Source organism: Anguilla rostrata, chromosome 14, assembly GCF_018555375.3.
Source record: "Anguilla rostrata isolate EN2019 chromosome 14, ASM1855537v3, whole genome shotgun sequence".
NCBI lineage: Eukaryota > Metazoa > Chordata > Actinopteri > Anguilliformes > Anguillidae > Anguilla > Anguilla rostrata.
The window spans coordinates 5,103,872-5,121,904 of NC_057946.1; the positions used below are offsets into that span (position 1 = coordinate 5,103,872).

An 18,033-nucleotide genomic window follows, 5' to 3' on the forward strand; every position below is an offset into this window, starting at 1 on the left:
ATCGACAGCAGTGTGACCAGCATGACTTACTGAGACAATCAGTTTTGTGCGTTACATTCAGTAATTACAGCTGGATGCTTGCTAAACTTGTTCAGGTTCACCAGCTGCTCTCTTTCAGTTCCGCTGTTTGTCTGTGTGCGCCCATGTGTGAGCGCATGTGTGTGTGTGTGTGTTCACGTGTGTGCGTGTGTCTGTGTGTATGCATGTGTGTGTGAGTGTGCATGTGTGTGTGTGAGTGCGTGTGTTTGTATCTGCAGACTCATTCACATCACGGTACAGGTGAAGTGTGTCCCTACAGCTGGGTTGGGGGGGAGCATAGACTCTGTACCTCACAGAGGCTATGAGGGACATATCATGTTTAGAAGCGTGGAAACCTGGCCACCAGCCCCACAGGTTCCTTAAACTCCATAAACTCAGAAATCAACACTGACAGCGAACACAAAGCCAAGGAACGTACAGCATCACCTGCCTGTGTACAAAACCCCTGCTTGATTTACAGCGCCTCGGCAACGTGGTGCCAAAAAATACATGTGCTGCTCCGACGCGGGTTAGCCAGCTGTTGGGGAAACCTCTCACTGTTTCATCGTTCGCCCTGGATGACTTTCAAAAACAGCCTCTCTCTCTCTTCGGCACAGGGTTAGGGTTAGGGTTAGGGTTAGGGCTGGCTCTGCCTTTGTAGCTACGTTGCTTCTGCAACTGCAGAAACCTGCCCCCTTTGTCTGTAACTCTGACACTCGTCTGTAGGCACTTTCTCAGGAACAAAAGGGAATTTTAGACGATTTTAGGAATTTTAGGATGCACGGGCCCAAAAATGCAAAAAAAAGAAATCTCAGTTGTAAGGATAGGCTGCACACACTGATACAGGCACTATTTAGGGTTAAATAGCCTGCTTTGCTGAAGGGTTCAACAGCAGTCAAACCTACAACCTCTGAGTTACAGGTCCTGTTCCCTATCCATTACACTACACTGACACACTGACCCAGGCTGGTGTTAAACATGTTAGCCTAGGTGGGTGGACTGATCCAGGCCAGTGTTTAGCATTGGTGAATTTCAAGCTTCATCACATACTGAGATACAGTTTTGCCAGTGAAAGTTATTTATCACAATCCAGTAGAGATTAAAGTCACAGGTCTGGACTTAATCAACATTAGTCCTTAAATTTACTATGCAATAACATACAAATGTGCCAGTTTTTTTCCTTCATAGTTTGGTGAGGTAAAGAACTTGCCAAACTGTGTTTATGATGAAAAAGCCCAAATGCCTGCATTTACTCGGGAGTGAAAGTTAAGCTGACATTTTTACTGAACCCAGACCCTGGTGTGGAAACGGAGGGGTCTGCACTTGTTTAAACAGAGCAAACAACGGACGGCCTAAATGTGCTTCACTCCTTTCATTTGCCTGAAAGCCATTTTCTAATTGATTTCGTATTACAAATTAGCGACGGTCTGAAATGTGTACAGCTTTTGCAAAACCAGTCCACATTTAACCTGTAATAGTGTTCAGCAAGATCAGGCTGTCACAGGAAGGTTATGCCAGGACAAAAATCGGCCCCGTGCAAAAGGCACATTTAGAAAGCAACAGCTGCCAACGTTTTGCACCGAAAATAATAACAATAAGCTGTGAACGGTAACATGGAAGGCCCTGTGGAATCACGGAAAGTGTCAAACTCACAGATGCTCGGGTTTGTCGTTCACGGTGCTTTGTGAAAGATGAGACTGGAAACGATCACACGCTTCGGTCCTGGTTCTGTCTATCGCAGAGTTCCCTTCGCCTCGGGGAACTTCCCTTTCGGGTCTTTTGAGCCTGTGCTCGCCCCCCACCCTGGTCCCTGGGGAAACGCGTCAGAAGAACGCGCAAAGCCCTTTATAAACCCCGATGCTTATGCAAACCCACCGTCCTCCTCCCAGCCCCGATGCTTATGCAAACCCACTGTCCTCCTCCCAGCCCCGATGCTTATGCAAACCCACTGTCCTCCTCCCAGCCCCGATGCTTATGCAAACCCACTGTCCTGCTCCCAGCGGGAAGGGGCACGAGGGGACGCAGCAAACACAACTGACCCGGGGAAGGAGTGCACACATGCACACAATACACTGAAGTAAAAACATGCGAGCGCACACATGCACACATACGCACACACGCACATACATACACACACACACACACACACACACACATTCTGTTTTCCCAGAATGAATGATATACACTTCCTGCACATTTCTCCCGCTGTATTTCTAGTAGTTCAGACTTCCACATTTGTTTCTACTAAAACGATAACCATGTAGCGCTGTGAAATGCTTGGCTCGTTTTTATTGAGCCATAGCACACACACACACACACACGGATGCACGCACAGACCCTGGCACTGCTGGGAGTCCGCCCTGTAGGCAGGAAGACAGAGCACAGCCTCCAGTGCCACGGCAGCCCTAGACCCACAGATTCATCACACAGCTGTACTATCGGAGATGGATGCAACTCCTGTCAATCAGCAACCCCTGTCCTGCAAGCACCCCGAGCCAAAATTACAGCACCCCACTTAACCTACCAAAGGGGGGTGCCGTGTCCTGACACCCTGGAGGCAAGCCCAGAGCATCACCCCATCGAAGGGGTCACCTGGATAAACTGGCGGGACCAGGCTCAAATCTGTCTGTTTAATTTCATGTTTAAGAAGAATTTGCTGTAGCTTTGTAATTATGTCTTTTTTTTTTTACCAGAGGACTGTGACCTTTCCACAAAAGTGTGATAAATGAAAGACAAGTTTGGCATTTCCAACTCGGCCCTGAGGGCTGGGGAGGGATGGCTTTGCCAGACTGACGCTGACCTACGTTAGAGCGGGTGTCCGGGGAGAAACAGTCGGTCGGGGAACGAGGGCGTCAAAGCGGGGGAGTCAAAACAAAAGGGCCCCGGCAACCGAAAGGTTACTCGTCTGAGCGACAAGACGCAGAAACGGGGCCTTAAGCATTAAACGAAAAACAGACCGGTGTCTGAAAACACGCGGAGCCTGCGGCTGAACCTCTGCAGGCCCTGCCTAATGAGGAGCAGCTGCCCAGGGCAAGCGCAGAGGTGAGAGGGAGGGAGAGAGGGAGCAGAGAAGAGAAGGGGAAAGGGAGAAAGGGAAAGGAAAGGGGAAAGAGAGAAGAACAGAAGACTGGGATAAAGGGGGATAAGGAGAAAGCAAGAAGGGAAGAGGGGGATGAGAGAGAGAAACCCCACTAACTGTAGGGGATAATATGAGCAACTACGCCATAAGTGGAAACATCATATCCACCAGAGAAATGGGAACAAATCCACATATCTGAGAAAAACAGGATTGGCGGCTGGAGCATCTGTGGAGCATGGAACTCATCATGGCGCGCTGACGAGACTTCAACCGGCTGACCCAGAGTAAGTGAGGAGCAGGAGCAGGAGTGAGGAGCGAGAGAAGGAGCAGGAGCAGGAGTGAGGAGCAGGAGAAGGAGCAGGAGTGAGCAGCGAGAGAAGGAGCAGGAGTGAGGAGCGAGAGAAGGAGCAGGAGTGAGGAGCGAGAGAAGGAGCAGGAGTGAGGAGCGAGAGAAGGAGCAGGAGTGAGGAGCGAGAGAAGGAGCGGGAGTAGGAGTGAGGAGTGAGGAGCAGGAGCAGAGGAGCAGGAGTGAGGAGCGAGAGAAGGAGCAGGAGCAGGAGTGAGGAGCAGGAGTGAGCAGCGAGAGAAGGAGCAGGAGTGAGGAGCGAGAGAAGGAGCAGGAGGAGCGAGAGAAGGAGCAGGAGCAGGAGTGAGGAGCGAGGAGTGAAGAGCAGGAGCAGGGGTGAGGAGCGAGAGCAGGAGCAGGGGTGAGGAGTGAGGAGCAGGAGCAGGAGTGAGGAGCGAGAGAAGGAGCAGGAGCAGGAGCAGGAGTGAGGAGTGAGGAGCAGGAGCAGGAGTGAGGAGCGAGAGAAGGAGCAGGGGTGAGGAGCAGGGGTGAGGAGTGAGGAGCGAGAGCAGGAGCAGGAGTGAGGAGCGAGAGAAGGAGCAGGGATGAGGAGCAGGAGCAGGAGTGACTCTGCTCTCCCGCTCTCTTTAAAGAGAGGAGCAGAGGGCCTCCCGCGGGCTCGTTTTCGGTCTCCTCCAGTGCAGAGCACCTGCCTGCATCACATCTGCCCCTGCAGTCTCACAACCGCATCCACATAAAGGTATTTTTCTATTTTTAATCCCCACTGGGTGCAGATGTACAGCCAGTGAAGTGTTGTTCTGACTTCCATGCCATGCAGCTGGCACTAGAGAACGTTGCGCAAGACAGACACAGTCTGCTGACTTAGCGCAAGTCGGACCGTTTCGTAAGAGCTAGAGTAATTGTTTTGCCAATTTTTTTTTTTTAACATCAGAATCCAAATCCTCCAGGCTAAATCAAATCAAGTCAAAAAAAGGTGAACACCTGCTAAAAGCAAGAAAAACCATGAAATATAAAAATAAGAGTGATTTAAACACAAGCTTTTAATGTGACGCTAAAAGGCTTGTCAGTACAAGGTGCGTGCACTTCACACGAAACCTCTTGCACTCGTGCACTTCTGAGGCACGTGTGTGTTTCTTAAGAAGTACACAAGTCGTTTACACATCCAAGCGGTCAGGCGTAACCCTACGGTCACACGGGGCGACACAGGAGGGAGATAAACCGTTGGTCGCTTGTGGTTGCCAGGTTACAGAACTAAACAAGTAGGCTAGACGCGATTGCACGTTTGTTTCAGCAACGTCTGCCACGCTGCCTTCACTCCCATTGGTCGTCGCCGTGTCGCATGGCTCCCTATTTGCATAAAATACCCCTGTGGAGTAATCACAACAGGGGGCCTGCGAGTCTCTGTTACAAAAATGAGCATCTAGTATTATTGATGGAGAGGCTGCAGCGAGTGACATTTTGAGGGATTTTACTTGCCCCTCCTCCCACCTATCCCTGGTGGGGTGTTTATCATATGCTCCCCCCCACAATATGCCACCACAGTCAATCTGGAGGGGGGCGGTTTAAAGGCCAGGGGGCCGGTTCCCATGGTGATCACAAATCACACACTGTCCCCATTAGGAACTAATGAGGAACCAATGTAATGTGTCCTACCCCTCCACTCCCAGAGCTAGTCAGCTTCCTGACTTTTGATGCCATCTGGTCTCCACTGTGCTACAGCTGAAGAATGCGGTATTTAAGGGCTTTTCTCCTCGCTACCCTTCGACGCAGAGAAACACAAGTGATTGTGAAATACAAGAACGGACGGAGTGTAGCACAGTGGGTAAGGAACTGGGCTTGTAACCGAAAGGTCGCAGGTTCGATTCCCGGGTAGGACACTGCCGTTGTACCCTTGAGCAAGGTACTTAACCTGCATTGCTTCAGTATATATCCAACTGTATAAATGGATACAATGTAAAATGCTATGTAAAAGTTGTGTAAGTTGCCCTGGATAAGAGCGTCTGCTAAATGCCTGTAATGTAATGTAATGTAATGTAATGATTCTGTCTTATGAAAAACCAGAGACTTCGCTGCACATTTACAATGAGCCATTCAAGCTAGAGCGCATATCCAAGAGCTCAGGCCAAGCACCTTGCTGAGTCCAGTTTTAGTACCTTTTCTCAAGGGCACAATGGCAGTGCCTCACCACGCCAGGGAATCGAACCTGCAACCCCCCTGCAAGTCACAACTCCAGCTCCCTAATCATAACGCTACACTGCTGCCAAGCGTCCCGAGTCAGGCAGCAGGGCACAGCCGGCACCTGCTGGCTTAAGAAGTGCGGAGTGCGGTTTGGCACAGACGGTGCAGATTTCCTGTCCTGCCACACGGATTTGCAGTAGCACTTTTTTCATCTCTCCCAAACAAGAGATACGCTCGGACCCCTGGCCTACATTCCCTTGCACGTCCCCACCTTCCTCACTTAGCCCCAGCTCAGCCGTGCTTCCGGGACAAGGCTAGCCAAAGTTCCACCTTTGTGCACTGGATGACACACCTGTAAGACTCAGTAACACATGCAGTTCATTCCGGGCCAGGAAACTACATCCACATTTAAACTCATCTGGTTCCTCTTCCCCCGTGGAGCTACACATTGGACGCATTGCATACGGGGCCAAAGCTGTACGCGTTTGGCTCCGCTATCCATCTCTCTGTAAGTCATACTTTGCTTTAGGTAAACTTCTCGTGTTCTAGCCGAAGGAGACACGTCAAAACAAAATGTTACGCAGAACCGGAGCGGGTCGACTGGTGCGAGGGGCGTCCTGGGACGCACGCGTGTTTGCCGTGTGTGCAAGCGCATCGCGTGCGAGCGGAAGGGATGCCGTACTCACGGTTAGCGGGTCCTGCATGCCGAGAGAGGTCTCGGAACTCTCCAGCAGGTCCTCCAGGTCATTCGAGGAGAGGATCAGGTCCTTAGCGGAAAGCAAGAAGCACAGGTGAAACCATTAAATAAAACTCTTTCAAAAGCAGACGGGACAAGTACGTGGATTTCCTCCAATTTTACACGAACACGTGTGAGTATTTCTTCATCGAGAACTATCAATTGTTTGGTGTTTTGCATGAAGCTAGATTTTGGATCGGAAGCAAAGGATTCTGGGATCCATCAAGACTCACATCAAATGAGACACTGTCCTCAATATGTTATGAGGGTTCACTGTAAAAATCATGTCTTTGGATAGCATGCGTTTGCCAGAAATGAGCAGTGGGAACCATATGGTTATGGTTTAGATAAGGAACATGGATGAAATAATTTTAGCCACTCTTAGACGGAAGTGGATGTAAAAAAACATCAATTCTTAAAAATCACAAATTCTTAAATGTTGTTTTGTGGAAGGCATTTTGAAACAATAAAGACGATTCTTATTGTGGTTCATCTCCAAAATTAGCACCAAAATATTATCTGCAGCAGGAGAAGGAGAAGGAAAAGGAGGAGAAAAACAACCCAGAGGAGTGACGTACCTCCAGGGTGCGGGGCGGTTTTGGTGAGCGAGGGGGTTTCGGGGGGACCCCGCCGCACGCGGGCACGTGGCGGGTGCAGTGGTCGCGGGCAGCCTCCGGGTCGCCCATCAGGAACGTCAGCTGCCTCAGGCCGCCCTGCAGAGGGACAGACGGACGGACGGACACACGTCATCATCTGCGGGCGCGCGCACACGCTCACGCACAATCGCAGCCTAGCAAAACCAGGTGAGGTCGATTAGCTCCGTTGAATAAAAGCAGGTTTAATTGCTCAGTTAAGTGCTGAGTTAGAATGCGCAGCAGTGCCGCCTCTGGCTGTCTGGCGCCAGGGACGGGCCCCCCCTGGACTGCAATGATTCTGAAGCCAGAAGTCGAGTAACAGGAGGATTAAAAAAAAGAAATAAAATAAGAGCAAGCGGGCACAAAAGGCCTACTGCGGCACTGAGAGAGAAATGAACTTAAACACGATGAATAGTAAACTGCACTTGCACATCAACCATGCAAGTAAGGCAAGTAAGGCAAGTAAATAAGTAAGGTAAGTAAGTAATTCTTCCCTTTCAGGACTGTGTGGGGGGTCAGAGAAGCCGAGACACACGATGGCTGTATCGGCACAGGTTTCTCGTCAGGGGTACACTGGAATGGGCCTTTAGACCAAGCCTCACAAAGGCAAGCTAATGAACTATGACTCCTTAATCCTGAACCCTGAAGTGTGTTACCACAACATACGTTTACTTTTTCATAGAAAATGCAGCCGAAAGGTCACTGGCCAAAGAGGCCAAGAGTGAATGAGTTACATGCCACTGCCAAGTTCTACAGCACATCTGGCTGGTGGTGGGTGTCAGGTCCTGGTTGTAACATATTTATGTGTGCAACAAAGCAACTGCAACAGAAATCGTTGGGGTCTGTTTTCATTTCGTTGTATTTTCCTTGTTTAAAATGCGAACCAAATTCGTCATCGTCATCTTTCCACAAAAAGGCATCTTTGTCACGTTACTGTCTTCGTCATCAAAAAAAAAAACTGGGCGTTGCCAAAAAATTGTGTCATAATTTTACTCGATGAAAGCAACACTTTAATTTCCTTTTGCAAGATCGAAGTCTCCTCTGGCATTTCTCCTGGGAGAGGGGAGAGGGGGGTGACCCTGGAAAGGGGGCGAGCTCGATTCGTTACGAGCGTACTCGACTGCTGGTGGCCCTCTGGCAGGCAGGGTTGCTACTGCGTGTTGAGCGACGGCAAAGCTTTTTCAAAAATGTTCCGCCCCATCAGGGAGACAGAGATGAAGTTACCGTTACCACCACCGGGGGGGGGGGGGGGGGTAGCAGGTGCAAACGGGCCGGGATTCCCCCCCGACCACCCAAAAAAAAACAGAACATTCATCACAGAAGAGAAAGCAGACTGCCGTTCTTCTGCGCAGTCCATCCTTTTTTTTCCGGGACGGGACCCAATGGCAAAAATCGCAGGAGAGATTAAACGTAAAACCATATGGCTCCGGCGAAGCAGCCCCCCAAGGCCCAAGTTTCAGGGAAATCCGTACAGTAACTGCATTTAGCCTCCGCATCAAGGCTTAAAATGTTACCATCTTAACCTCTTGTTCAAGACCTCCAACTGGAAGATGCAGAGGACAGGAAGAGATGGAAATGGCTGATCCGCTGTGGCGACCCCTAACGGGAACAGCCGAAAGAAGAAGAAGAAGAGTAAGTTCAAGACCTCCAACTCTTGGCCCTACCTGAGGTATGATTTGAAAAGCACTGTAATCACTGGCCTGACTGTGAAGAAGCGCTGTGTTGCACCTTGTTTTGAGACCCCTCCTTGAAAAAATGAGGACTGATTGATTGATTGACTGATCGATTGATTGACTGATTGGGCTTTGTCCCCGGTCCTTTCCGTTTCGGCAGTGGCAAACCCCCCCCTCACCTCGAAGGGCGTCTCGAAGTCCTCGACGATGCCGCCCACCATCAGCAGGCCGTCGGTGGCGATGTCCATTCCAGGGGACGTCCAGTTCACGCTCTCCGTCAGCACGCAGTCCACGTGCAGGTCCAAGCTCCGCGCGGACACGCCCACCGACACCTGGTGCCACCGCCCGTCCGACAGCGCGCCAACCGGGAACCTGAGGGCACAGTGGGAGAGGGTCAAAGGTCAGCGGATTCACCCAATACGCAGGTGCATACGAGTGGTGTACCGAAACGTAAACGCAGTATTTGGATGTGCACGGTGTGACGACCCCCCTGCTCTGCTGCCTGTGCTGCTCGTTGTGGTACTGCCCACGGGTGCCTGATGAGCAGATCAGAGGGTCGTTGGTGCAATTGGGAGCACCTGTGTTCAGGGCTCCCAGAGAGATTAAGATGCCCGTCTCCAGTTTGAGGGAGAGCTCTCTCTCTCTCCCCACTATTTGGTTTCTGTTTTGGTGTTGGCTGTGTTTTTGGTTGTACACCATACAACATTGCTTCAGCATACCTTTCAGACTTCCACTCACCCACACCACTGATAATGCTGACTTTCACACGCCATGTTTGTCTTGTTTTGGGTATAATTAGGTTATTTTAAAATAAACGTGAATTTTAAATGCGTCAGTGTGCATCTCGCTTTTTGTCATGGCCCTTGAGCCAGGTCATGACAGTTATTGAGCCTGAAAAAGATTCCTGAGATTCCTTGCTGAGCACTGGCAGGCAACACAACGCAACACTACGCAACACAACAGAACACAGAAAAAACGGGACTAAAAACAATACTATGCAGCAAGACAAAACACAATGCAAAACAGGTGCAGTGCACAGAAACATCATTTATAAGACACCTTTCACGAGAAAAGTATTTAGTTGATGTGCCGTGCATTTCACCAATATGTTGTATGTCCAATTACACACCTCCCACAGGGATTTATTTACACTTACGAACGTTGTCCAGGAAACTGTAAATTAAGGAGGCCTAACCTATCCAGTTCAGCCCTATATAAAAAATGTTATTACTCTGGGAAGGTAATCTAATTATACTCTTTTTATTTTCTTATAGATAACACCCACCAGGCACCCAGCAAGAAAACATAAAACCAGGCGTAATAACAATTAGGGGAAAAAAAAGGATGTTCACTATAAATGTAGATAAATTGCTAAGTGGACAGGAATCAGAAAAGTACATCTGCATTAAAGTTAAATGTGTCCCTTGGTTTGCATTACCTCATCAGGGTGCATGCTAAAATGTATTTAGGGTCGAGCAGATGAATCCACAGATGTCCTGCATATCCTCAAAAAGAACATCAGATCTGAGGATTCCCTGCACTGGAAATGATATATCTCTTCCACTGCCGAGGCGGGGTGTTCCGATTCCCTGCCTTAACATGACTATTCACGAAGGGGGGGTCATCCCTAGCTCATAGCTTGCACAAAGAAACTGTCAAAACTATCAAACTTTCCTCGTTGAGGAAGCACAGGGGCCAGAAGGAACACCAGAGCTGACGTTTATGTTGGGCTGTGGCATTTTTCTCTGAGACGCAGCCCGTGATATACTGCTCCAACTCCAAAATGGGGGAAAGAGCCTACTACCTGCGAGACTTAGAAAGCCACTCTTAAATCACTGTCAAACTCTGAGCAAAGCCACAGGTGACACCAGATATATATCGCATTAGCTTTACATATCGGTTTGGCAGAAGTCCCTGCTTTCAGGGCCACTGGAAGTGTACAGTCACCACATCCTGTAGTTCATGTAAGCAGCTGGATATACAGTAGGTTTTTTTTTGGGGGGGGGGGGGGAGTTTTGGGGCAACTGCGGTAAAGACTCAAGGGCATAGGAAGAGCATACCTGTTCTAATGACTCTAGCACACTTACAGTTAAAGCTAAGCATGCACCATGAAGCCAAGCGTAGGACCAGGAGAGAATTTCATGATGAACCCATGACAGAGCAGGGCTATTCACAAGCTGTCAGCCACTGGATCGGTACCACCCCAGCTGACAAAAAATGTTCTCACAATGTTACTGGAATGTTTTGTCAATGTTATAACATTGCCACTACATGGCAGCAACATTGCGAGAATGTTTTTCGTTAGCCAGGCAGAACTGTCAGCTCCAGCTTTCCTTCTGTCCCCCAGTTTCCTGTCCACACGCACAGGTCTGCTTTAGTAACACAAATTCCTAATGCTGCATTGCGGTTTGCAAATTCAAGAAGAGGCATGCCCAAGGAAACAACCAAAGACAGATGTTATGTAATGGTTATGCCAGCATCATCCACATTACATTATCTTATAATAACAGTAGCATTCTTTTCCTTAGCAACTTGCAGCATGAGACAACATAAGTGCATCCGCTTGAGTCATAAGAGCTAGAGCAGTGGTAAACCAACCCTGTTCCTGGAGATCTACCATCTCGTAGGTTTTCACCCCAACCCAACCCAAAGCCACACCTCACTCAACAGCTAGAGCGTGATCTTGTTGAGCGGCTAATTTAGTAGACTCAGGTGTGCAAAATTAGGGTAGAAATGAAAACCTCCAGGACAGCAGATCTCCAGGAACAGGGTTGTGCAGCCACTGAGTTAGAGTGTCGGAACTGGTGACGTAACTATGTAGGCCTTATGGAATATGATTCAACTAAAGCTTTACGACAGCACATTGTGCTCTAGCTCAACTAGATCTTTTTATATGGCTCTCCAGGACCAGAGCTAGTCAGCCCGGGTTCTGTAGAGTCTGTGGTACTGGTGCCTGGGTCACACAGCTGAATTTAAGCGATACACTGAATGGAACAGACACACTGAATTTAAGAGATACACTGAATGGAGCAGACACACTGAATTGAAGAGACACTGAATAGAAGAGACACACAGAATGGAAGAGATTCACTGAATGGAAGAGATTCACTGAATGGAAGAGATTCACTGAATGGAACAGACACACTGAATGGAACAGACACACTGAATGGAACAGACACACTGAATGGAAGAGATTCACTGAATGGAGCAGATACACAGAATGGAGCAGACACACAGAATGTAAGAGATACACTGAATGGAAGAGATTCACTGAATGGAACAGACGCACTGAATGTAAGAGATACACTGAATGGAAGAGATTCACTGAATGGAACAGACGCACTGAATGGAAGAGACACACCGACTGGAACAGATACACTGAATGGAAGAGACACACTGAATGGAATAGATACACTGAATGGAAGAGATTCACTGAATCGAAGAGACACACTGAATGGAACAGACACACTGAATGGAAGAGATACTCACTCGTAGTGGCGCTGCTGGGTGGTGACCAGGGTGAAGGTGTAGGGGTTGAGGCGGATCTGCAGCAGGATGTGGCTGTGGGGGCTCAGGAGGGTCAGCAGGCTGCGCTCTTCCTCCTGCGTGCTGCGCAGCTGCAGCAGGAGGCTGAACTCGTCCGCAAATCTGCGCAGACACAGACGCCAGGTCACTCACAACTCACACACAGAGGACATAGACATTACAGGTAGAGTGTTTGCGAACACACACACACACACAAATATATCAATTTGCCAATACAGACCACAGAAGTGTCTGCATTTGCACAAATGCAACAATAGTAGTTCTGATTGGCACAAACACAACAATTTAACAAAAACATCTTAACCCTCATATTATGTATGGGGCCAATTAGACTGTGTTTAATACATCGTAAAAGCTAGTTGCATGCATGCACACACCATACACAGCCATCTAGCCTACCTGACCCCTAACAGGCAGACAGGGCTTACCTGGCTCCAAAGACCTGGCGCAGGGGCAGGGAGAGGGTGGAGTACTGCCCCACCTGCAGCACAGGGCACTTCTGTCCCTCCAGGGTGATGGAGGAGTTACTGCTGTTCCCCACCTGCCAGAAGAGCTGCTCCAGCAGGTCCACCTCCTCTGTGGTCCCACACACACACACACACACACACACACACACACAGACACAAACACAGACAAACACACGCACACACACACAGACAGACACAAACGTCAACCTCAATGTATCACTTACATTCTTGGAGGCATGCATGTTCACAAGTGTGAATAAGCTGCCGGTGGAACAACGATCCTTGCTTTCTGTCCCACAGGAACTATAAGATTCAGCCTCCACTGTTAGAGAATAGCATTGTCTAAAGCTTGCAGACCTAGTCAGTCGTATCATTTAATTACGCATGTAATGTACTTGCGTAATTTCTTTCAAGGACCTCACCACATGGGAACTCACCCCAACCCCCCAACCAATGAGAAAGCCCCCCCGCCCCCCACTCGGATAATGCACTGGCAGCCATTATGAGACAGAACACTCAACGCACATTAGGCGAGGTGGAGAGGGATAGACTAATTAAGGCAATTAAACTTGGGGGTGATTACATGACTGGGAACTCAGCCAAACACACCAGCATGTACTGCAGACCAGGGCTTTTGTCTTCTGTAAGTAGAGAACATGGAATGTGTAATATGAACATGAAAGCATTGCAGGGAGAGGAATGCACCCGGGCACACTGCAATCACTGGCCATCTCTCTGGCATGCCATGCTGGGCAGCAGGGTAGTATGATATCCAGAAGAACCGGGCCTACAGGAGGCAGGTTCAATTCACCTGGTGCGCCACTGTGGTCGGAACCCGCGAGCAAGGTACTCAACCTGAACTCCTTCCGTAAATATCCAGGTATATAAATCCCTATATGCACTTATTGCACGTCGCTTTGGATAAAAGCGTCTGCCAAATAAATGCAATGTAAATGTAAAAATGTAGCAACGTAACCATTCTAGAAAAGAGTCTTCTAAATGCTCAAATGCTAAATGTACTTTTAGGTGTACTGTGATGCACATGCCAATAGACTGTTAGAAGGCCCAGGCACTTCACTAAGATGGGGACCTACTGCTACCAACCATTCACCAGTATAACAAGAACAGGTCAAAACCTAGTATATGGCTGGACCGAACCGGCGACCAATGGTGTAACTTCATCACTCACTCAGTCACTCAGTCACAGACATTCGCGTTTATAGGGCTGGCCCCGCTGTTGCAGTCCAGCCAAAAAGGACAGTCACAACTTGCTGGTGCTTTGAATGAAACAATACATCTGTGCATGTAACAGATATGATACCTTCAGTGCAACATATCATTTGCAACACGACGTTAGGGGAAACCCTCCAACTAAAATAACCTGGCTAACTCAGCCAAATGATATGCTTGAATATAATAAATCATTCGGAATTGTTGAACTGAACTGAAGAGACGTTGCATACAGATGACTACGCCAAGTGTTATTACTTGATTGCATTTGGCTGTATGCGTTTGACCTGCGAGACTTGGTCTTCCTCCAGCAACTTAGCCGCCCAGAAGTACAGTGTTATGATGTGCACATCAGTGGAACACGTTGTGCTCCTGATCCAAATTGAAATACACCGTCTTCAACAAACAGGCTCTTGAGCAAAATGCAGACGGGGTGGTGCGTTTTTTCTTTTTCCTTACGACCTTACGTACGAAGAGGAACACACTACCAGGAGCCCACGATTTCAGAATCATTGGAGAACACACAATTACCTGCTTTTGGCTTTGCCATTTTTTTTTTTTTTTTTCTTAAGAAAAAATAAAGGCCAGGCCTGTGTTTGGGTTGGTTCATTAAAGACACTGGGGGCCTGTTGTAACTGCAAACCACCCCCCCCCCCCACAATCTTTTTTAAAACTTTCTCTCGTATTTCCAGCCTTCTATGGTGCTTTGTGCAGTAATTCATTTCTCTTTTACTCGCTCTTTTCCTGCTAGTGGCACAGGACAACCATTTATTTTTTTAGGAGTCCACAGTGGGCGTCCGCCATTCCTCATGGTCATGCATTGCGGGACAGGGGGCAAAGGGGTGCGTGGGGGGGGGGGGGGGTTGGGTGTAAAATGAATGGTCGTCCTGGGGCGGCCGGGGGCTTTAACGGCCTCATGAATGTGGCATTTATCGATGACGGGGGAGATGACTCATCGGGTCCACACCGGCCCGAATACAGACCGACATAGAGGCTGCTCTGTGAGTCTACGACCCCGAAACCAGGCAGCTCCAGGTAGGGTCCTGTGAGCAGCAGTCATTAGGTGAACAGCTCCTGATGTGGGGGGGGGGCCCACTTCCATGAAAGGCTGTGTAGTGACTGTCAATCCGTGGCATTAAATGCCCCCCCCCCCCAAAAAAAAAAGCTAAAGGAAATGTAATGTGCAAACAATTATGATTGGTCATATTCTATTACAAAGGTGGAGGCAGCTTCTTATTTTTTCTTAGAAGGACTGATTAAGAAGCTCAAATTTAAGGCTTATCTAGAGGTAAAAATGGCAAAAATGTTATAAATTGATATTAAAATTTAAAGGTGATGATGATGACGACGACGACGACACCTGATTTAACAGGACAGCATTAGAGTAATTTCGGAAGATGATCACACTGGACATTTTGGCACCAGCATTCTCTCCTGCCTTGAGGTGCCACATAATAGACTTTCTTTCACAAAAAAAAAAAAACATTTCTATATAAAGCAAAGAATGCCGTAAGTCAAGTTTCATATGCCAAGATAACTTCGTAGGAAAGAAAGTTAATTGATACACGGAAAGATTAAAAGTAGTTTAAGAAACCATGTCCTGCAATAGGAAAATTTTCACAATAAATTTACTAACTGCTCTTTTCATTACTTTACCGGCTGAAAGCATCAGAGAATCCAGTAAACACATTATTTTCATGAATCCATAGTGAGCGATAGAGCCATCCCTGCAGAAGAAAAAGTGTGGAAAGAACTGCACTTTGGACTACAAGCCATTTCTGAGAAATTCAAAAAAGACAGCCAAAAAAGTAAACAATAACTGTAACCACGGGAAAAAAAACGTGTTTGCTTTTGCGACCTTGCAAGAGTTTCACTGCACCTCAAAGGATTTAACTGCACTAACCATAAATACACCAAAAGGAAATGGACCATGTACACACTGCTTATTGTTCAGATTCTCGGATTCTGTTATGGGTGGGGGGTTATTTATTTATTTACATATTTTTAAAGTCTGTACTTTCAGGCTTACCTAAAAGTGATTACTTTTTCAAGTTTCCCAGTAACAGAGACCTGGAAATTAGTATATAAAAGTGCATAGAAAGGAGGCCTGCATGATATAACTGAATTGAATACATTCCAACTCTTGTCATCAAGCACACATGGAAATCATCTCAAGTGAGAAGATGGGATGGTAATTAAAGAATCAGCCAGTGCCATTGCTATTACACACATCGGGGGAATCCATCTTTCCGCGGTAATTGCCTTGACACGAGATTCTCCTTTTTCATAAGGCTCGTTCTCAGGTTCAGCGAGGACAACCAGAGCATCTTAATTATCTCAATTACTTGAACCGAACGTACACTGGCTGCTTGATCGAAAGAGCATAACTTTGGGGGCTAAAAGGGGATACAGAGAGCGAGAGATAGAGAGTAAAAGAGAGAGACCATCTCATTTAAAAAAAAAAGAAAGAAATAAAGATATGGAAAAACCCTCTTTTTACCTAAGTACATCAGTCACTCCTGCAGGAATAACGATTTGTCTCCTTTATTTCATTTTTTTTTGTTGGAGGTGGAAACACAGGAGGGGGAAATCCGTGTATTTCCACAGTTCTGTTGCACCACACACACGCACATACATTCATGCACACACAAGCAAGCACATGCATGTACATAAACACAAGCAAGTAGTAAGTACACGTGTACACACACACAAGAAAACCCATGCATGCAGAAACACACTTAATGGAAATCATCGATCAGTTGAGACCAGAGGTGGGTAACCCGGCTTCAAAGAGTAAAAAGACTGACCATGTATTTGCTCCACCAACATGCACTAAACAGCTGAGATTACAATAATTAGTTCTCCCATCATGCTGAAGAGTTAAGCTAATTAGAATCAGCTGGTTTAGTGCATATTGATGGAGCAAATACATGGTCAGTCTTTTTATTCTTTTGAAGCCCGGTTACCCACCTCTGTTTGAGAGCCCAGGCTCCTGCTCCTCACACTGTCCGCTGCGGCCTCCCAGTCATGCACCCCAGCCCTCTCCCAAAACAGCGCTTCCACAGCAAGCACGTCCTCAGGTTTGTGTGCATTTCAGCACCTTTCATTAGCCTTAGCACACACTTTACCTAGTTAACGTACAGTTTTCCCTCAACTGGACGCCTGTAAAGATTAAGATTTAGTAGCTTTTCTTAGTAAAAATCAATGTATTTTTCTGCAGTGTTTGTTTACCAGTGCGTACCCCGGGTGGGATGAAGCCCAGCGTCTAAACTGAGGCCAGCTCCATCCTGCAGCCAGTTAATGACATGCTGCAGCACAGGCCAAGGTTTGAACCTGTGACCACTGTGCTGAGCCTCAATGTGAATGACTGGAGGAGTAACTTAAATTTGAACAGTTTTTGTAAGTGTAATGATGGACTCCCAAATATCAATAAATAGTTTTGAGCAGTCAGGCGCCTTTTGGGACGTCTGCTGGGCTACATGATCCTACCAAATGCTTTGGGCTATTATTATTTAAAAAAAAAGGTCCCAGGCAGCCATTGTTATGGTCATTTGAGACACCGATGACATTAACAGGTAAAAGCCAGGTGGAGCTCAAGCCTGTTTTTCTCACTTGGCTGAGAGTGAAATGACAGGATTCCTGTCTGCGGATTCCACAAAACAAACGAGGAGTTTCACCGGGAGAGCGTAACGCGCGCGGAGGTTCACGCTATCTCCCCCAGTTTCCCTCCCCGCTGGACAGGCACCCCGGCCAACCAGTAGGAGTCGCTCATGCAACGATCAGGACTCATACCCTCACCGGCTTCCCCACTCGCGAACACTGCCAACTGTGTTCGTAGGAACGTCTGACCAAGCTCAGGAGGTAAGAGCGCTTGTCTGGCAGTCGGAGGGTTGCCGGTTCGATCCCCCGCCCCGGGCGTGTCGAAGTGTCCCTGAGCAAGACACCTAACCCCTAATTGCTCTGGTGAATGAGAGGCATCAATTGTAAAGTGCTTTGGATAAAAGCGCTATATAAATGCAGCCTATTTACCGCTGCCAGGGATTGAGCCTGATATATACACATTTGCATGTATTGTGTTTTCTGTGTGTGGCACCAGCTGGGCCGCAGCCCTCACCTGTGCAACCTGGCCAGTGTGGGGCCAGCGACCTGCTCACCACGTACAGC

The 18,033-nt window shown here is 47.9% G+C and overlaps 1 protein-coding gene across 1 annotated transcript in view; it reads right to left on the reverse strand.

The window, feature by feature from the left end:
- The window catches only part of LOC135239874 (collagen alpha-1(V) chain-like), a 100,237-nt gene that overhangs the window by 48,266 nt on the left and 33,938 nt on the right, over positions 1–18,033 (reverse strand). The window contains exons 3-7 of the mRNA XM_064308861.1: positions 12,601–12,748; positions 12,116–12,274; positions 8,806–8,998; positions 6,897–7,031; positions 6,269–6,349 (exon numbers count right to left, since the gene is read on the reverse strand). Coding sequence (XP_064164931.1) covers positions 6,269–6,349; positions 6,897–7,031; positions 8,806–8,998; positions 12,116–12,274; positions 12,601–12,748 — 716 coding nt within the window. The remainder of the gene's footprint in view (positions 1–6,268; positions 6,350–6,896; positions 7,032–8,805; positions 8,999–12,115; positions 12,275–12,600; positions 12,749–18,033) is intronic.